The following is a 21,876-nucleotide window of genomic DNA, read 5'->3' on the forward strand; positions in this document are numbered from 1 at the left end:
GAGAGGTGCAATGTCATTGTAGAAATACATCATCACAATTTTTAAATCACAAGAACTTATCTTACCACACTTCTGCATTGGATGAATAACCTTTTGTACATTCCCAGAAACTCATCAAAATCAATCACTAATTAAATAAAAAAGACATAAAGCAATTATTTAAAAACTTGAACTGGATGAACAGATCTGAAAATCTTTCTGATTGTGTTAGTCAGCAGATCACTTAATCTAATATTGTATCAAGTTATAGAACAAAATAATAAAGTATAACAATAAAATAATGACTGTTCAATCTCTAGTCCTACACTTATTGCCAAGGTTAATTATTCTGCTTGCTTCAACCTTAAGTACACCTTTATTTTTCTTTTAAGGCCTGGACCATATATTCCTCAGGCTTTTGTCAACAGCAAAATTATAGTTTTGCATAACTGAGATAAAGCATCTTAGAAGGCTGTGCAAATGAAGCCATATGGGTAGAACTTAAAAAACGAAAAGGAGCATTTACGTTGCTGGCAGTGGTCTACAGGCCCTCTAACAGTCTGAGAGAAATTGAAGGGCAGGTAAGTAGGCAAATTTCCTGAAATGTAAAAGTAATAGGGTAATGATAGTGGGGGAGTTCAACTTCACCAACGTTAATTAGAACAGTCATAGTGTGAAAGATTTAGAGGATACAGAATTCTTAAAGTGCATCCAGAAGGACTTCTCAAGCTAATACATAGCAGGTCCTACACTAGATGGAGTGGTCCTAGGCTTAATTTTAAGTAAAAAAGCTGGGCAAGCGAAGTATCATTCAGAAGCATTTTGCAGACAGCAATTGTATCTCTGTGAGATTCAAGATTGTTATGGAAGGGACAAGGATGAGCCTGAAATCAAGTTCTAAATGGCGGGAAGGCTGATTTTAATAAGGTCAATTATGATTCGGCCAGCACAGACTGGGAGCAAACCGTTTTTGGTAAATCTTTGACAGAACAGTGGGACACATTCAAGGAGGAGATAGGATTTTATTATTGTCCCATTGTTAATTCCTGGTGCAGGTCGGCAATGAAGCATTTGGCCATCAAGTCCTAGGAATGACTTGACCCCAAAGCGAATGGAAACAGAAAACGCTGGAAAATCTCAGCAGGTCTGACAGCATTTGTGGGAAGAGAATAGAGCCAACATTTCAAGTTGAAATGACTCTTTATCATAACTAAGAGTGAAGAGGATTGGTAGAGATTTATACTAAGAGGGTGAGGTTGGGTGGGGGAAGAGAATGGGGCATAGGGAATGTAAGTGAAGATACAGAAGGCTGAGAAAAGGTGCTCAAAGTGTCCATTAAGTGATCAGAATGTGGGAATTACAGAAGAGAGGTACAGACGGGAAAGGGGGTGCAAGAAAGAGAGCTGGAAAAACAGAAGAGAGAAAGGAGGATGGTAAAATGGATGAATGAGATAAAACAAAATGAAATAAAATAAATGGAAATGGGGTGAAGGTGGAGGAGAGAAGTTGTTGAACTCAATGTTCAGTCCGGAAGGCTGTGAAGTACTCAAATCAGTAGATGAGGTGCTGTTCCTCCAGTTTACATTAGGGTTTGCTAGAACATCAAAACATCAAGGACGGCCATGTGGACAGGACAGCAAGGTGGTGTGTTGAAGCGGCATGCGACAGGAAGGTCTGGGTCCTGCTTGCAGATGTACCGAAGATGTCCAACAAAGTGGTCACCCAGTCTACATTTGGTCTCTCTGGTGTAGGGTAGATTGCATTGGGAGCAGTGAATGCAATAGACCAGACTGAAGGAAGTGGATGTGAAGCGCTGCTTCACCTGAATTGGGTGTTTACGACTTGGGATTGTGAGCAGCAAGGAGGTAAAGGGGCAGATGTTGCACCTTCTACGATTGCATGAGAAGGTGTCATAGGCAGAGGGTGAAGTGTTGGGTCTGATGGAGGAGTGGACCAAGGTGGACTAGACAGAACGATCCCTGAGGAATGCTGACAGTGCGGGGGTAAGGGGAAGATGTATTGAGTTGTAGCATCATGTTCGAGGTGGCTGAAATGGTGGAGGATAATCTTTCAAATGCGAAAACTGGTGGGGTGAAAAGTAAGGACTGGTTTTGGGAAGGTGAGAGACCAATGACCTGGGAGATGGGTTGGACGTGGTTGCGAGCCCTGTCAACCCCGTGGGTAGAAAACCCCAACTGAGGAAGACATATTAGCAGCAGCATTTTGGGAAGTGGCATCATCAGATCACTTAATGGACAGTTTTAGCACCTTCTCACCTACTATATTCTCATTTACATTCCCTTGGTCTCATTCCACCCACTGCCATCACTGACCACCCCCTCCCCCCCCACCCCTAATCTTCGTAGTATAAATCGCTACTGATTCTCTTTGCTTTGATGAAGCGTCATCTAGACTTGAAATGTTGCTCTATTCTCCCCAGATGCTTTCAGACCTGCTGAGATTTTCCAGAATTTTCTGTTTTTCTTTCAGATTCCAGCATCTGCAGTATTTTGTTTTTATTAAACCCAGAGCTTTTGACTCAGAAGCAGGATTGCTACTCACTGGGCCACAAGACCTCCAGTAAATGTTTGTACTTAGAGGATATTTAGTGTCCTTATACACTGGTCACAGAAAGTTTACATGCCTGTAGAACATGTGGTTAGGAAGGCAAACAGTATGTTAGCCTTCATTGCAAGGGGTTTGGAGTATTTAATATTTCTGTGAAGACACTTTAGGCTGTTTATTATATTAAGGATGCCATACAAATAATTTTTGTTGCAAAAGCAAAGAAATCATGCTGCAATTATATAAGGCTTTGGAGAGACCTCAGCTGGAGCTTTACATACAATTTTTACTTAAGGTAGGATGTACTTCCTTTGGAGCAGGTGCAACAAATTTCACTAGATTTATAACTTGTATCAGAATCATATAGTGCAGAAGACGCCCTCTGGCACATTGAGTCTGCACGGACACGTGAGAAACATTGATCTACCACCTAATCCTATTTACAAGCACTTGGCTGGTAACCTGCAATGTTATGACGTGCCAAGTGCTCATCCAGGTACTTTTTAAAAGGATATCAGGCAACTTGCCCTCCCTAGGCAATGCATTCCAGATCGTCACCACCTGAGCAAAGATAGCATAGATTCAGCCCATATTCTCCATAAATTAGAAAAATGATTTCATTGGAAAGTATAATGTCCTAAGAGGCTTTAACAGAGTAAATGTTATAAGGATGTTTCACATGCCTTGAGAATCTTGAACTCTGATTCTTTATCCTGAAACAATGCACATGTCATTTAGGACTGGAAATGAGATGAAATGTCACTAAAAGATTCTGAATCTTTTGTTTTCTCTATCCTAGAAGGCAATGGATTCTCAATCGATGAATATTTCCAAGACTGACATTTCTCTGGGCACCTAGGGAATCAAAGGATATGGGGGAAGCAGGGAACTGCACTGCAAAGTGAAGATAAGGATGTGAATCAGAGAGGGTGTGGTGAACTGAAGTGCATTTGTTTCAATGCAAGAAGTGTAACAGGTAAGGCAGATGAACTTAGAGCTTGGATTAGTACTAGAAACTACGATGTTGTTGCCATTACAGAGACTTGGTTAAGGGAAGGACAGATCGGCAACTTAGCATTCCAGGATACAGATGTTTCAGGCGGGATAGAGGGGGATGTAAAAAGGGGTGGGGGAGTTGCACTACTGGTTAAGGAGAATATCACAGCTATGCTCCAGGAGGACACCTCGGAGGGCTCATACAGCAACGCAATATGGGTAGAGCTCAGGAATTGGAAAGGAATAGTCACAATGTTGGGGGTTTACTATAGGCCACCCAACTGCCAGCAGGAGACTGACGAACAGATATGTAGGCAGATTTTGGCAAACTGTAAAAGTAACAGGGTTATTGTGGTGGGAGATTTTAATTTCTCCTATATTGATTGGGACTCACTTAGCGTTAGCGGCATGGATAGGGCAGAGTTTGTAAAGAACATCCAGGACATCTTCCTGATACAGTATGTAGATAGTCCAACTAGGGAATGGGCCATACGGACCAGATATTGTGGTCGATGTTTCAGTAGGGGAGCAGTTCAGGAACAGTGACCACAATTCAGTAAGCTTTAAGGTACTGATGGATAAAGATAAATGTAGTCCTCAAGTTAAAGGTGCTAAATTGGGGAAAGGCTAATTACAATAATCTTAGACAGGAATTGAAGAATGTAGATTGGGCCAATGTAAGATATAAGATGATGTAAGAAAGAAGATATAAGATGTAAGATGACGTATAAGATGATGAAAGGGATGGATAGGGTAGAGGTGGAGAGGTTCTTCCCACTCAGAAAGGACAGCAGGACTAGAGGGCACAGCCTCAAGATAAGGGGGGGGGGGCAGTTTAGAACAGAGTTGAGGAGGAACTTCTTCACTCAAAGGGTGGTGAATCTCTGGAATTCTCTGTCCATTGAAGTGGTGGAGGCTACCTCACTAAATATATTTAAGACGCGGATAGATAGGTTTTTGGTAGGCAAGGGGATTAAGGGTTATGGGGAGAAAGCGGGAAAGTGGAACTGAGCCACTTCAGATCAGCCATGATCTTATTGAATGGCAGGGCAGGCTCGAAGGGCTAGATGGCCTACTCCTGCTCCTATTTCTTATGTTCTTATGTTTGAGGGCAAATCAAGATCTGGCATACAGGAGGCTTTTAAGTGCAAGTTGATAGGGATTCAGGACCGGCACACTCCTGTAAGAATGAAGGATAAGAATGGCAAGTTTTGGGAAGCTCGGACAATGAGAGACATTGTGAGCCAAGTCAAAGAGAGAAAGGAAGCATTTGTCAAAGCTAGGAGGCTGGGAACACTGGAAGCAAGTGTGAAACACAAGGAAAGTAGAAATAAACTTAAGCAAGGAGTAAGAAGGGCTAAAAAGGAGTCATGGAAAAGCATTGGCCAGCAAGATTAAGGAAAATCCCAAGGCTTTTTACACATATATAAAGAGCAAGAGGGTAGCCAGGGAGAGAGTTGGCCCACTCAAGGACAGGGGAGGGAATCTACGCATGGAGCCAGAGGAAATGGGCGAGGTATTAAATGAGTACTTTGTGTCAGTACTCACCAAAGCGAAGGACTTGGTGGATGATGAGTCTGGGAAAGGATTTGTAGATAGTTTGAGTCATGTTGAGATCAAAAAGGAGGTACTGGGGTACTTGAGAAACATTAAATGTAGACAAGTCCCCAGGGCCTGATGGGATATACTCCAGAATACTAAGAGGCACAAGAGAGAAAATTGCTGGAGCCTTGAGAGAAATCTTTGCATCCTCACTAGCTGCGGGGGACGTCCCAGAGGATTGGAGAATAGTGAATGTCGTTCCTTTGTTTAAGAAGGGTAGCAAGAATAATCCAGGTAATTACCGGCTGGTGAGCCTTCCATCAGTGGTAGGGAAATTATTGGAGATGATTCTATGAGACAGGCTTTATTCCCACTTGGAAATAAGTGGACGTATTAGTGAGACCCAACGTGCTTTGTGAAGGGGAGGTCGTGTCTCACGAACTTGATCAAGTTTTTCGAGGAAGTGACAAAGATGATTGATGAGGATAGGACAGTGGATGTTGTCTATATGGAACTCAATAAGGCCTTTGACAAGGTCCCTCATGGCAGACTGGTGCAGAAGGTGAAGTTGCATGGGATCAGAGGTGAACTGGCAAGGTGGATACAAACCTGACTCGGTCAAAGAAGACAGAGGGTAGCAATGGAATGATGCGTTTCTGAATGGAGGACTGTGACAAGTGGTGTTCCTCAGGGATCAGTGCTGGGACCTTTGCTGTTTGTAATATATATAAATGATTTGGAGGAAAATGTAACTGGATTGATTAGTAGGTTTGCGGACAACACAAAGGTTGGTGGATTTGCGGATAGGAATGAGGACCATCAGAGGATATAGATCAGTTGGAGACTTGGGTGGAGAGATGGCAGATGGAGTTTAATCCAGACAATACATTTTGGAAGGTCTAATACAGATAGGAAATATACAGTAAATGGCAGAACTCTCAAGAGTATTGATAGGCAAAGGGATCTTGGTGTACAGGTACACAGGTCACTGGAAGTAGCAATGCAGGTGGAGAAGGTGGTCAAGAAGGCAGTCAAGAAGGCATATGGCATGAGTATTGAGTTTAAAAATTGGCTAGTCATGTTGATGCTTTATAGAACATTAGTGAGGCTGCACTTGGAATATAGTGTTCAATTCTGGTCGCTACATTACCAGAAGGATGTGGAGGCTTTGGAGAGAGTACAGAAAAAGATTTACCAGGACGTTGCTTGGTATGGAAGGCATTACCTAATACGAGAGGTTGGAGAAATTTATTTTGTTCTCACTGGTGACAGAGGTTGAGGGGAGACCTGATAGAAGTCTAGAAGGTTATGAGCTTTCTCTCAGGGTGGTAGAGTCAATTACTACGGGCACAGGTTTAAGGTGCCAGGGGCAAAGTTTAAAGGAGATGTATGAAGCAGTTTTTTTTTTACACAGAGTAGTGGGTGCCTGGAACTCGTTACCAGGGGAGGTAGTGGAAGCGGATATGGTAGTGACTTTTAAAGGGCGTCTTGACAAGTACATGAATAGGATGGGAATAGAGGGATATGGTCCCCGGAAGGGTGGGGGATTTTAGTTAAGTCGGGCAGCGTGGTTGGTGCAGGCTTGGAGGGCCAAAGGGCCTGTTTGTGTGCTGTAATTTTCTTTATTCTTTGATAATATAGACACTTGAGCATGATATTGTATGGTACAGAGATTTGAAGGGCTTATCTCTGCTCCAAAGTTCTACATTCTTATGAAACCACAAATATAATGGAGTGACAGATAATTAACATGAGGATAGAATCCAATTTTGTTCAAATGTGATTGTTTATTTCTAAATGGAATACGTTTTCAGAGAGGAATCTAATAACTTCAGTATTAAAACAAACTTGCTAGAAATGTAGAACTTAATGTTGTTAGGATCGGATAACTTCAGCAGACTAACATGTATAAAAATCATTTATAAAGCATACTTACCTTGATTAAAATCTTTATCCACGGCTTTAAATTCATCATTTATATATCCGTCCAGCATATTCCTATCAGCGAAGCAATTTTAAATGGTTAAAATTGGACAAAAAACATGGATTGCATCAAAGAGCAATTTAAAAAGAAAATACAATTTAGGCGGTACAGGCTTACTTACTTATGAAAATGCGGGAAAAGATCTATGAATAATTCCCTCAGTTCTTCTTTACTTATCTCACCATTCTTGTCCTAAAATCAATGTAGATTATGGAAATTATGCTTTTTTAAAATAACAATGCCATTGGAACACACAATGCTACACTTTTCTAAATTCGAACTTCTAGAAACAAAAAGCATTTTCCCTGGTGCATGTATTAAAATGGGCAAAAAACAGTATTTCTATTTAGTAGAACTAAAAATAGTGAAACACACAACTCAAAAAGATTCCAGTGAAATGGGTAAATTGGACAGATTATGATTTCTTGCATTAGGTAAAAATTCACTACTTATATTTTAAACAATTGACCTGGTTACAAATTGTGTGCGAATGCACAACGTGTCCACTGAGGTACAATGATCAAGAAAGCAAACAGAATGTTGAGTTATCTTGTGAAAATAACAGTGCAAATCAGTGGAAATCATGCATTAGCTGTACAGCATTCGGACCAAATGTGGGGTAGCATCCAATTTTGACCACTGGACAGAGAAGACATTCAACAGGAAGTGTCAGAGGCCTGAGTTATGAAAAACCTTGGCTTGTTAATGTTGAAATAGGTACATTTAGAAATAACAGCTGCACAATCTTCACCGGAATGGGATAAGGATGGGCAGTCCACTACTCTTGCCAGCCCCATTGCAGGGATGGGTAGTTTAAACTTGTCCCACAATTTGTGGGGTCTGGGTCCCTTCAATGAGTAGACATGATTCACATCCTTCCCAGAGGAGGCATGAACCAAGGTGGAAATCTCAGTCGCAAGTAGAAAAGCAAACACCTGTGCCTGGAATTCTTTCACTGACAGGCTTTAAAGTGCAAAACATTTGATCTTCAGTTCAATCATTAAATGCACTTTTACTGCAGTGATTGATCATAAGGATATGTCATGCAGAGATAAATTGACCTTTATGTTGTATAAGCACCGAAATACATTACACTACTTTGGAGCATAGTGCTCTCATGCATTCAAATCTGATGAAAACATTGTTTGGAGTCTCTAGGATCGAAGGCAATTTAAATGCCCAGTATCCATTTAAATGAAGAAAATACCTTCAGTAGTTTTTACTTACAGAAAATACCCACACCCCTCCCAACCTGCTTCTAGAACATAGAACATTAAAGGGCAGAACAGGCCCTTCGGCCCACGATGTTGCACCGACCAATTAAAAAAGCAATGACCCTCTAACCTAAACCAATCCCTTTCCATCCATAAACCTATCCACAGATCTCTTAAACGCCCCCAAACTAGGCGCATCTACAACTGCAGCAGGCAGGGCATTCCAATCCCTCACCACCCTCTGGGTAAAGAACCTACGTCTGACATCCGTCCTATAACTACCACCCCTTAATTTAAAGCTTTGCCCCCTCGTGCTAGCTTTCTCCATCCGAGGAAAAAGGCTATCACTGTCCACCCTTTCTAAACCTCTAATCATCTTGTATGTTTCAATAAGGTCCCCTCGTAGCCGCCTTCTTTCTAATGAAAACAACCTCAAATCCCTCAGTCTCTCCTCATAGGACCTTCCCTCCATACCAGGCAACATCCTGGTAAACCTCCTCTGCACCCTCTCCAATGCCTCCACATCCTTCCTATAATGTGGGGACCAGAACTGCACACAATACTCCAAGTGCGGACGCACCAGAGTTTTGTACAGTTGCAACATGACGTTGCGGCTCCTAAATTCAATCCCCCTACCAATAAACGCCAAGACACTGTATGCCTTCCTAACAACCTTATCTACTTGATTCCCAACTTTCAGGGATCTATGTACACATACACCTAGATCCCTCTGTTCATCAACACTATTCAGAGTCCTACCGTTAGCCCTATACTCTACACATCTGTTATTCCTGCCAAAGTGAATTACCTCACACTTTTCCGCATTAAACTCCATCTGCCACCTCTCGGCCCAGCTCTGCAACTTGTCCAAGTCTCTCTGTAAACTATGACACCCCTCTTCACTATCTACTACTCCTCTGACTTTGGTGTCATCAGCAAATTTACTGATCCACCCAACTATACCCTCATCCAGATCATTTATAAAAATTACAAACAGCAGTGGCCCCAAAACAGATCCCTGAGGCACACCACTTGTAACTGAACTCCATGACGAATACTTACCATCAACCACCACCCTCTGTCTCCTATCTGCTAGCCAATTCCTGATCCAATTAACTAAATCACCCTCAATCCCATACATCTGCATTTTCTGCAGAAGCCTTCCATGGTGAACCTTATCAAACGCCTTACTAAAGTCCATATATACCACGTCAACTGCCTTATCCCCATCCACCTCTTTGGTCACTTTCTCAAAAAACTCAATAAGGTTAGTAAGGCACGACCTACCCTTCACAAAACCGTGCTGACTATCTCCAATCAATTCATTACTCTCTAAATAACAATAAATCCTATCCCTAATAATTTTTTCTAAAACTTTGCCCACAACAGAAGTAAGACTCACCGGTCTATAATTCCCAGGGAAGTCTCTGTTCCCCTTCTTAAACGGTGGGACAACATTCGCTATCCTCCAATCTTCTGGCATTATACCTGTGACCAACGACGACCTGAAGATCAGAGCCAGAGGCTCTGCAATCGCCTCTCTTGCCTCCCAGAGAATCCTAGGGTAAATCCCGTCCGGCCCAGGGGACTTATCTATTTTCAAACCCTCAAGAATATCTAGCACGTCCTCCTTATCAACTGCAATACTATCCAGTTTACAACCCTGTAACCCAGTGTTCTCCACAGCTACATTTATGTCTCCCTGCGTGAATACCGAGGAGAAATATTGGTTCAATGCCTCTCCAATCTCTTCCGGTTCCACACATAACTTCCCACTGCTGTCTCTAACTGGCCCTAATCTTGCCCTAACCAATCTTCTGTTCTTAACATATCTATAGAACGCCTTAGGATTCTCCTTAATCCTATCAGCCAAAGTCTTCTCGTGTCCTTCTGGATTGCTTTGATTAACAAGGCATCTTAGGGGTAAGTCTCCCACCTCCTCAGATGGTCAGTGGGAATCCTGATGCCCCAGTGAATGGGTTTTTGCCCAAAATATTTTTTAGAATCAATTAATTGGGATTCTCGGTTGGCGTAAGGGCCGTTGGATTCACTCGCTCACTCTGCTGGCGCTGATCGGGCAACTTGATAATTATGCAAACCCGCTAATTTGTACGTTATTAGCAGGTTTGACACGATATTCACCAGCTTCCTATCATAGCGAGGGGGATTGAATATAAAAGTAGGGAGGTCTTGCTGCAGCTGTATAGGGCATTGGTGAGGCCGCAGCTGGAGTACTGTGTGCAATTTTAGTCGCTGCACTTATGCAAGGATATCTTGCCTTGGAGGGAGTGTAGTGGAGGTTTACTAGGCGTGGTTAGTAAGTTTGCAGATGACACCAAGATTGGTGGCATAGTGGACACTGAAGAAGATCATCATCTTGGTTTGCAACTGGATCTTGATCAATCGGCCAGTGGGCTGACAAATGGCAGACAGAGTTTAATTTAGACAAATGCGAGGTGATGCATTTTGGTAGATTGAACCAGGGCAGGACTTACTCAGTTAATGGTAGGGCGTTGGGGGAGAGTTATAGAGCAAAGAGATCTAGGGGTACACATTCATAGCTCCTCGAAAGTGGAGACACAGGTGGATACAGTGGTGAAGAAGGCATTCAACATGCTTGGTTTCATTGGTCAAAACATTGAGCACAGGAGTTGGGACATCTTGTTGAAATTGTGCAAGATATTGGTACGGTCACACTTGGAATACTGTTCATCCCATTATAGAAAGGATATTGTTAAACTAGAAAAAGAGCGCAGAAGAGATTTACTAGGATGCTACTGGGACTTGATGGTTTGAGTTATAAGGAGAGGCTTGATAGACTGGGACTTTTCTCTGGAGCATAGAAGGCTGAGGAGTCATCTTATAGAAGTCTATAAAATGATGAGGGGCATAGATCAGCTAGATAGTCAACATCTTTTCCCAAAAGTAGAGGAGTCTAAAACTAACCTCACATAGGTTTAAGGTGAGAGGGGAGAGATACAAAAGGGTCCAAAGGGGCAATTTTTTCACAAAGGGTGGTGAGTGTCTGGAACAAACTGCCAGAGGTAATGGTAGAGGCGGGTACAATTTTGTCTTAAAAAGCATTTAGACAGTTAAATGGGTAGGATTGGTATAGAGAGATATGGGCCAAATGCAGGCAATTGGGATTAGCTTAGGGGTTTAAAAAAAGGCGACATGGACAAGTTGGACTGAAGGGCCTGTTTCCATGCTGTAAACCTCTGAGATGTGCCCCTCAAGAAGCATTTAGACAGTTACATAGGTAAGATGGGTATCGTGGGATATGGGCCAAATGCAGACAACTGGAACCAGCTTAGGGTTTTATAAAGAAAGGCAGCATGGACAATTGGGCCGAGGGGCCTATTTCCATGCTGTAAACCTCTACGAATCTATGACCCTATAAATGCCCTTATTAGCATTTTTCAGGTGGGCGAATCCCACCAAACAGATGCTGCCAGCACCAGCATGAAAGCCAGCATGGGTACTTAGTGCCAAAATGGGAGATTCAAGCGCCTTGTGTAGCTTTAAAAGGCCATCTGTGGCCATCAGAACCATCATTGAATGCCCCTCTATCAACATCCTCAGGATCACCATTGATAAGAAACTGAACTGACTAGCCATACAAATACTGTGGCTACAAAAGCAGGTCAAAGGTTAGGAATCATGCGAAAAGTAACTCAGCTCTGCCCCATCCCACCTCCAAGCCTGTCATCCATCAATAAGGCATAAGTCAGGAATGTCATGGAATACATCCCACATGTCTGAATGAATGCAGCTCCAATCAAAAAGCTCAACATCATTCAGGACAAAGCAGCCCACCTGATTGGCACCCCACCCACAAACGCTCACTCCCTCCCTCCACACCTACAAACAGTGGCAGCTGTGTGTATCACTTACCAAATGCAGTGTAGGAACTCACCAACACTCCTCAGACAGCATCTTCCAAACCTGCAACCATTAAGGACAAGGCCCTGGGAACACCACCACCTGGAATTTTCCCTCCAAGTCACTCAGCACCCTAACTGGAAGTACTTCACCGCTCCTTTAGTTTTGCTGGGTCAAATTCATGGAAGTCCTTCCCTAACCGCATTGTAGGTATACCTACTTCTCAGGGACTGCAGTGGTTTAAGGTAGCATCTCACCACCTTCGCAAGGGCAATTAAATACTGGCCTAGCCAGCGACGCCCATATCTCAAAGAAATAAAAAGAAATGTTTGATGGTTCAGGAAGTTTCCCAACATGACTTTCCTACCTCCTCCACAAAAATCTGATCCAAGGAGTCACCAACACAGTGGACTTGCAGATAAGAAAATAGGGGAAAAAGTTATGGAAACAACTGGAATATGGATGCGCTCAACAATTCACCTTGTTTACATTGATAGCACCTATCAGACCTGCAACCACTATCATCTAGGGCAACAGTAACTAGCATAATTGCTTAGATATAACATGAAGCATTTGATAAAGTGCCAGTCCAAAGGAAATTCATCAGGCAAATTCTTGGAATGAGAGGATAGTCTTATCAAGGGAGACTAAATAGTTTGGGTCTGTATTCCTTGGAGTTCAGAAGAGTGAGGGGTGACTGCATTCAAACATATAAGATCCTGAAGGGACTTGATAGGGTAAAGGGTAGATGGCAAGATGTTTTCACGAGTGGGACAGTCTTGAACAAGGTGACATAGCTACAAGATAAAAGGGCCGGTCATTAAAGCTGAGGTAGGTAAAATTTTTTCTCGCAGAGGGTGGTGAATTTCTGGAATTCTCTGCCCCAAATAATGGTGGTGGATGGATCATTAGAAGTATTTAAAGTGGAGGTAGATAAATATTTGATAGATCGAGGAATAGAAGGCTATAGGGAAATGGTGTGGAGATGCTGGCATTGGATTGGGGCGGGCGCAGCAAGAAGTCTCGCAACACCAAGTTAAAGTAGTACAAGCTTTTGGAAAGTTGTCTCTTCATCAGATGAGTGGCATAGGGAAATGGCACATAAAAGGAGTTGAGGCTTGCATCAATTAGCAGTGACGTACTGAGTGGCAGAACAAGCTTGAAGGGCCTAGTGGCTTACTCCTGCTTCTATTTCTTGTGTGTTGTGTTCACATTTACTGTGAAAAATAAAAGCTCAAGGTATGGGGGTGACACATTGGCATGGATAGACGATTGGGTGTCAAACAGGAAGCAGAGTAGGCATAAATGTATCTTTTTAAGGTCATTAAGATGTAATAAGTGGTGTACACAGAGACACCAACTGAGACCTCAACTGTTTACAATTTATATAAATGGCTTGGATGGTGGGATGAATGGGATGGTTGCAAAATTGGCTGATGACAAAAAGATTGGCAGGAAAGTAAGCTGTGAAGAGGTAAGAAGAAACAGACTGGTTAAGTGAATGGGCAAAGATTTGGCAAATGGAGTATAATGTGTGAAAACATGAAATAGTTCATTTTGGCCAGAAGAATAAAAGAGAAAATGATTATCCAAATGGCGAGACAACGCTCCAAGGTGCAAAGGGATCTGGGTGTCTTCGTGCATGAATCACAAAAGGCTAATATGCAGGTACAGCAAATAATTAGGATAGCCAATAGAATGCTATAATTTATTGCGTGGGAAATTGAATACAAAGATAGGGGAAGTTATCCTTCAGTTATACAGACTAGTGAAATCACATCTAGAGTACTGTGTATATTATTGGTCACTTTATTTAAAGAAGGACGTAAATACACAAAGTTCAGAGAAGGTTTACCAGGCTAACACTTGGAATGGATGAATTGTCTTGTGAGGAAAGCTTGGACAGGTTAGGTTTGTATCTATGGTTGTAAGGTGACTTGATTGAAACATATACGATCCTGTGGGGTCTTGACAGGTGGATATGGAGAAGACATCTCCTCTTGTAGGAGAACTGAGAACTCGGGTGTCACTATTTTACACAGGCGACTTCTTATTTTTATACAGTGATGAAAAGAAGCTTTTTCTGAGGGTCGTGAGTCTTTGGAGCTTTCTTCTTGAAAAGGCAGTTGAAGCAGTCTATGAATACTTATTTTCAAGGCAGATGTGAATAGATTCTTCGTGAGCAAGGCATCGGAGGTATTAGAGTTGAGCGGAAGCAGATTTGAAGTTACTACCAGGTCAGCCATGATCTTATTCAATGGTAGAGTAGGTTCAAGGGGCCAAATGGCCTAGTCCTTGTCTCTATGTTCATAAACTAAAACCTCCTCAGTAGCTTTCTATCAGCCTAGGTGGCTTCTGTCAATTTTCTGTTAAAGTGCAGTTTATAATCTGAAAAACCCTTGAGAATATAGATAATCAACTAAATCGCCATGCCTTCATTGGGTCAAATCCTAGAATTGCCTAGCATACAAGTTGCTAAAGAAGATGGCCCACCACCACCTAAACATTATCTAGCAATACAGGATGGTCCTTATTTGTGACTGTGCTAGACTGTCATACCTAGAGAACAAAATCAATCATGTAAGAAACAATTGAGTGGCATAACTGGGAGGATGCAGAGTTTTTCTAGATGTATGAGTTAATATTTTATCTCCTATTTCTAATTCTCAACCTGGGGTCAAACGTGAATTAGAGAACATTTTTGCCCATGGAGAAAGTGCCAAATTTTAACATCTTAATTTCAACTAGGTATTTCAATTGATTGCAGCATGAAGTAATTGAAATTCAACAGGTGATTCCATAAATATGTTTCTGGTAAGGAACGGTGTTAATAGCAGGATCACAGGTTGATCATCACAGACTCATGGGTCACAATCATCTATCCATTAAAGTCAAAAATCATTCCTGATCTGCTTTCCCTGCAGATATTCACTAGAAGTGCCCAATCATAGAACTGAACTTTATAAATACAATTCATCTAAAATTTAAGCATACTTTAAAAATGGGATTGTCCCAAAAAAATTCTAAGCATCAAATTCACGGGAAAACTGGAAAATTGCTGTTCTTCTCAGCGGGTGTTCACACTAGAATCTCTCACACTCTATGCAGTACAGAGGCCGCCAGCGTGAATATGATTAAATTTCGGGGGTCAGGGCATATTAACGCTGGAGAGGCTGAAATCAGTGGACATCTGCATATGTGCACTGACCTTCAACTGATAGCCTCCCAATTGCTGCCCAGATCGGGACCCCCCGCAGTGCTGCCCACCCCCCCCCAAACTATTCCCAGACCTAGCTCCTCCGACTCCCAACCATTTCCAGGCCCAGCTTCTTCCCCCACCCTGCGCCTTCCAGGCCCAGCTCACCCACTGCCCCCCCCACCCCTACCTCCCCACACATCCACCCAATTTATTCCCAACCTTCTCGCACTGGTCAATGCCCACCCCAATCTCCAGCCCCCCTCCCTTCCGATGCCCCATTGATCCTCCTGCAGGGTGGCAGCAGACCCCCTACCGCCACTGATTGCCCCCCAATACCCTGCCCCATGCCCAACTGACAGTGCCAAAGTGCTCCCTGGGCATGGGCACCTTGCCCCTTGGGCAGTGTCAGGGCTATAGACTGGCAATTCCAGGGTGCACTTCCCACCACCTGACCTCCTGGGGGACCCAGATCGCACCCCCTCACTCCAGCAGGGCATCCCAATAGTTCCCCAAAAGTAGGGACCTACTGTAGAGTTAAACACTCTGGTGGGATGGGAGGGGCTAGCGGGCCCGGATTATTCAGTTCCGTGCCCACTAATCACATTAAAAATAGATGTAAGTAACTTACCTGGTGATCCTGCCGGTTTCCAGTGCAGATCTGATGGCGCAGAAATCTGGCACTGGGAGATGCGTGCGTGCATTTCTGGACGTGAGATTCTCCCACCATGCCGTGCTAGGAAGCTAGTGTGGCGGGGTGGGAGAATCACCTGCTGTATCTTGATAGTAATAACCATACAGCTTTGATTAGTTTAGTTATAGATCGTCTCTTAACAAGAGTGCATGAAAATATACATGAAGTTGCATTTAAGATATGTTTGAGCATGGATTAACAATCCAAGTTAAATACTCACTCTATCATAAAATTCAAACTTTTTCTTGGCTTCTGCTGTGTGTTTTGCTGATAACTCCTGGAAAAGAATAATCACAATCAATCAGTCTTGAACCCAAATGCAGAAAAATATGTTGGTGTTGTTGTAGAATTTATAAAATAAAATAGCTTTACACTTATTACTACTTTGTCACGAATGCTTTATTGTATACCAAAACCATAATGTCATGTTTCTCAGTAACTATGATACTTGAGTGGCAACTAGTTACCTACCATGGAATAGTCCACTACAGGAAGCCATTCAGTCCATCTAGTCTGCACCAGATTTTTGAAAAGCAGTCCAGTTAGTCCCATTCTCCAGCTCTTTCCCATATCCCTGCAAATGTTTTCTTCTCCAAGTATTTAGCCATTTCCCTTCAAAGGCTATTACTAAAACTGCAGTCAACTCCCTATCAGGCATTGCAATTCCAAATTCTAAACAGTAAAAAAATGTAGGAGGGCAATTCTTCCAAAAGTATTCTCAGTGTCAAATTCACAGGAAAACTGGAATAATTCTCGCTGTTTTCTTTCAGTGGGAGTTCACTCTCTTCCAAACATTGTGCAATGCAGAGGTCACCAGCGTCAATCTCATTAAAAACTTGGAACTGAGGCCTAGTCCTGCCCAGAAGGCTGAAACCATCAGGCCGCTGCACATGCGTAGTTGCCCAAAACCATCAGTTTGGAACCCTGCCACCGCCCCCCTGATCGCGACCACCCCCCGACCATTTCCCCCACCTGATCCCACCTCGTGCCCCGATCGATCCTGAAGGCAGAGTGGCAGCAGGACCTTCACCCCAATGATTGCCCCCTAAGCCCCACCCCCTCCATCAGGGCCCACTCCCTAAAGGCCCTGCCCCCTTGGCACTGCCCACATCTGATGGACAGTGCAAATGTCCTCTGGGCATTGGCATTTTGCCCCTTGAACAGTGCCAGGGCACAGGTTGGCACTGTCAGGGTGCCAATGCCCAGGGGGCACCACCCACCTCCACCTGAACCCCACCACCCCCACCCTCTGGGCCCCAGTTGCCCCACATTCACTCCAGCAGGGTCATTCCAATAGTTCCCTGAAAAGGAGGGACTACTGCAAACCTCACTGAAGCAAAACATTCAGATGGAATGCAGGGGTTAGTGGGCCCAGAGAATGCAGTCCCGGGCCTGCTAATCACATTAAAATGACATTAAAAATGGATGTAAACCTGGAGTTCCTGTCGATTTCTAGCGTGGATCTGATGGCGCTGGAAATCTAGCGCTGGGAGATGAGTGTGCATCGGGAAAGCGTGCGCAAATCCTGCACATGCTCGGATGTGTGTTTCTGCCACTGCGCTGCACTAGAAAACTGGCACGGCGGGGTGGGAGAATTGCTCCTGTGCTTTTTCATGTCACCTCTTTTTCTTCTGCTAGTCACTTTAAATCTGTGCCCTCTGGTTATCAGCTACTTTGGATGAGTGAAGCTCCAATAATCAAGGAGCTCAACACCATCAGGACAAAATAGCCTACTTGACTGCTACTCCTTCCACAAACATTCACTCCCTCTACCATCGATCAACAGCGGCAGCCGTGTGCACCATCTACAAGTTGCTCGGCAGGAACTCACCAAGGTTCCTTAGGCAACACTTTCCAAAACCATGACCATAACCATAGGTCTAGAAGATGAAGAACAGCAAATAACTTGGGAACACCACCACCTGGACGCTCCCTTCCAAGCCACTCACCATTCTGACTTGGAAATACATAGTCATTCATTCACTATTGCTGAGTCAAAATCCTGGAACTCCTTCCCTAACAGTGCTGTGGGTGTACCTACATCTTAGGGACTGCATCAGTTGAAGAAGGCAGCTCACCACCATTTTCTCAAGGACAACTAGGGATAGGCAACTAGCAATGGTCTAGTCAGCAATGCCCACATCCCATAAATGAATTTCTAAAAATTGAACTATTAAATTTATAGTAACATAAAATAATTATGAAGGTTGAGTGTACAAGACTATATTCTGATGAAAACCCCAGCAACACAGTAGGATTCTATAATACTTTTCACCAGTCAGCAGAAAGTGAGGCACAAATAATCTAGTACCTTTGGAATATAAGTAAGTTGGTCACCCTGCAATAAGAAGAACAAACGATTACTGTTTTATTCTTATTCATTAGGAATTCACATTTGGGTTTCTATTTTCCCCATTCTTGTGCATGTTTAGCAAATACATTTGGTTTCTGCTTAGATTTTTAAACTAAATTTTTATTTAAAAAGTTTTTCAGATTTTGCATTGAATATTTAATCTTAAAATGGAGTACCCACAGTATTCAAAATTCTACAGAACTGTACACTGTATTTTATCACTGGAGACAAAAAAACAACAGTATGATGTTTTTCCGACCTTTGCATAAAATGTACATCTTCACATTTAAATATTCAATCAAGGGGTTTTCTTGGTGGCATTGAAGGCAAAGAAACCTCTAGGACTGCATTGACCCACCTAAAGCATAAGATAGCTGATTTCAATTAGAGCAGCAATGAAGAGCTTCAGCATCATGGAAAGGGGGAAGGGAGTTGAAAATCAGCCAGCATTTTCCTTTGATCATTATCTAACAACTGCCAACTCCTGCTGAAAAGTGTGAGAGACAGGGAAGATCACGGTTAGATGTAATTGTGATGTCAACTCTCATTAAATGGAGTGTTAAGGAAAGAAAGTGCTGACTCACTACCAATTACTGAAATGCGAGCAATTGCTCCAAGGATTGTAAAATTAAATGCATTAGAAAGGTTAAGGAATTATTACATATGAATAAATTTGAAACAGACAAACACAAGTATATTGGTCTAAAATCTAAAGTAGGTAAAATAATGGAATTCAGTCTGTGGATTATTTTAGAGTACAATTAATCCAGGAATAACTTAAGAACTGTTAACTTGATTTAGAATGGATAGGTTCTGAGCAACAAATTGCCTAGAAAGGGTTGGAAAGTTTATGGCAAGAATCCTATAATACATTTATTTTGGATTTTTAGAAAGCTTATGACCAGGTTTGACACGTGAGTAATATTAAAAACCATGGCAATCTAGGATAGATCATGGAAATGGGTATGATGAATCAAAGGAATAGGAAATGGAGTACACTCAATGATCTAAGAACAGAAAATGTTGGAAATATTCAGTAAGTCTGGCAGAATCAGTGGAGTAAGCACAATAAGAAGTCTCACAACACCAGGTTAAAGTCCAACAGGTTTATTTGGTAGCACAAGCTTTTGGAGCAATGCTCCTTCTTCAGGTGAGTGAAGAGTTGTGTTCTCAAACAGGGCATACATTGACATAGGCTCAATTTACAAGATAATGATTGAAATGCATGTCTTTACAGGTAATCAAGTCTTTACAGGTATAAACAATGAGTGGAGAGAGGGCTAAGCACAGGTTAAAGGGGTGTGAATTGTCTCAAGCCAGGACAGTTAGTAAGATTTTGCAAACCCAGGCAGGTCACTGGGGCTATAGATATGTGACATGAACCTAAGATCCTGGCTGAGGCTGTCCTCACGTGTGCAGGACTTGGCTATCAGTTTTTGCTCAGCGATTCTGCATTGTCGAGTGTCGTGAAGGCCACATTGGAGAACACTTACCCGAAGATCAGCGGCTGAATGCTCTTGACTGAACATTGAAGTGTTCCCCAACAGGAAGAGAACATTCCTGCCTGGTGATTGTCAAGCAGTGTACATTCATCTGTTGTCGCAGCGTCTCCATGGTCTCACCAATGTACCATGCCTCTTTAACCTCTTGTAAATTGAGTTTGTGTCAGTGTATGCCCTGTTTGAGAACACAGCTCTTCACTCACCTGATGAAGGAGCCTGAGACTCCGAAAGCTAGTTCTGCCAAATAAACTTGTTGGACTTTGTGAGATTTTGTTGCGAGACTTTTTACTGTGCTTACCCCAGTCCAACGCCGGCATCTCCTCATCATCCTCACAAATCACAGCAGAACTCCATTCTACAACAGGATTTGCTTTTGAATGATTTCAGAGGCCTCAGGTGTTACCAAACCTCTTTGAAGTATTTTGATTGACAGGAGAAGTCAGTTTCACCAGGAGTTTGGAGGCTTTTGGGTGGTCAGATACATGGCTGGAGACTGCCCTGGCTGTATCCCCTACAACTCTGCCATTGCCACTATAGGGTGGCAGGGCCAGGCAAGGCCTTGGACTGGGGATGATGGAGGGAGGCTAAGATCTCTCTCATGCCTGCATGGTTTGGGGAAGGTTATCCTTCTGTGGAAAAGGGTTAGGGTCCTCCTCTCATTTGCAGAGGGTTGGGAAGTCCATTGATGGGAAAGGACTTTACTATGGGATCAGGGTGCCCTTTAAAAATGGTACCCCAATCTTTGTGAAGCAGGGCTTGCTGAAGTGTTTAATGTTGAGGATTTATTTGCAACAAAAAAGTGATTGAATCCAGACAATTTTTCCCGCTGGTGGCAGCATTTCAATTTGGGAATCACAGCCAAGGTTAAATTTTCATAACGATAACCACCAGGCCTATTAATTCAGGTTTACAGCATTGGCTTTTGTATGACGTGTTGAGGAAGAGAAAGGGATTGAGTTCCACAGTGATCAGTACCTGTACTTCACGTTTTCTAACTACATAGTTAAGATGAATTTATAAGCTGCTTCAATTTGCAGACTGTTTTGAAAGGGAGATACAATAATGAAATGCATGGAATTCATATCCTTTGTATGAAATGAACAAATTAATTTCAGTATTGAGTTAAAGGAACATGTTGACATATGCAATGAAAGGAACAAAATTAAAAATGACAGACCTAGGAAAGTTACAGAAGTGAACATATTGCCTACAATTTCAAAATATTAAGAAGCAGATACAGCAACAAATAAAATTTTAGATCAAGAATGTAATGTAGAAGACTATATGGGTAATGCGCATACTTTACAATACATTGGCCAGATCATACCTGTTAAAATGGTACACTTTCTATTCAGCATGCATCAAGGGGGATAAGCGCACACTGGAGACAATACAAAGTAGAGCAACAACTATGAATGGTTAGATATAATGAGTCAAATGGTCTTTTTAGATATTTTCTTACTGACTGTCTAAATATGAGAAATAACAATTGGAGAGGGTAACAGAAAACAACCAACAACCCCACCACAGTAAGAGTCACTAGCTTCAGGAGAGAAAAGAAGGTATATCAGAATCACTTCTATTTAACATTCCATGAATAAACTCAAGCTAGAAGAGGCTAAGAACTCAACAATTTATTTAATATAAAGTATATTATTACCTTTGGTGTCCTCTAAGGATCTATCCTCAACTCTCTCATCTATATCTTGCTCCTTGGTGCCATCATCCAAAAACACATCCATAGCTTGCTGACAACAGCAAGTTCTACCTCACCACTATTTCTCTTGACCTTTGCACACGCTAGCATTGAGTACCTGATGAGTAGAGATTTCTTCCAACCAAATATTGATAAAAGCAAAGCCCTCAGCTCTCACCAGAAACGCAAGCACTAATTTCATCTTTCTCACTACCAACCTGTCTTACATTGACCCAGATCACTTGCAACCTTGGTGGGCAGGATTTTAAGGTT

At 42.5% G+C, this 21,876-nt stretch overlaps 1 protein-coding gene across 6 annotated transcripts in view; it reads right to left on the minus strand.

Annotated features, from left to right (window-relative positions):
- The window catches only part of cep43 (centrosomal protein 43), an 89,580-nt gene that overhangs the window by 37,689 nt on the left and 30,015 nt on the right, over positions 1-21,876 (minus strand). For 5 of the 6 annotated variants that reach the window (XM_080200259.1, XM_080200256.1, XM_080200255.1 and 2 more), the window contains exons 6-10: positions 18,364-18,390; positions 16,273-16,329; positions 7,188-7,258; positions 7,019-7,080; positions 66-127 (exon numbers count right to left, since the gene is read on the minus strand). In XM_080200259.1, coding sequence (XP_080056385.1) covers positions 66-127; positions 7,019-7,080; positions 7,188-7,258; positions 16,273-16,329; positions 18,364-18,390 — 279 coding nt within the window. The remainder of the gene's footprint in view (positions 1-65; positions 128-7,018; positions 7,081-7,187; positions 7,259-16,272; positions 16,330-18,363; positions 18,391-21,876) is intronic. The other variant, XM_080200257.1, reaches the window with a different exon arrangement.

The sequence above is a fragment of the Carcharhinus amblyrhynchos genome, chromosome 12 (assembly GCF_965287045.1).
Source record: "Carcharhinus amblyrhynchos chromosome 12, sCarAmb.v2.hapA, whole genome shotgun sequence".
Taxonomy (NCBI): domain Eukaryota; kingdom Metazoa; phylum Chordata; class Chondrichthyes; order Carcharhiniformes; family Carcharhinidae; genus Carcharhinus; species Carcharhinus amblyrhynchos.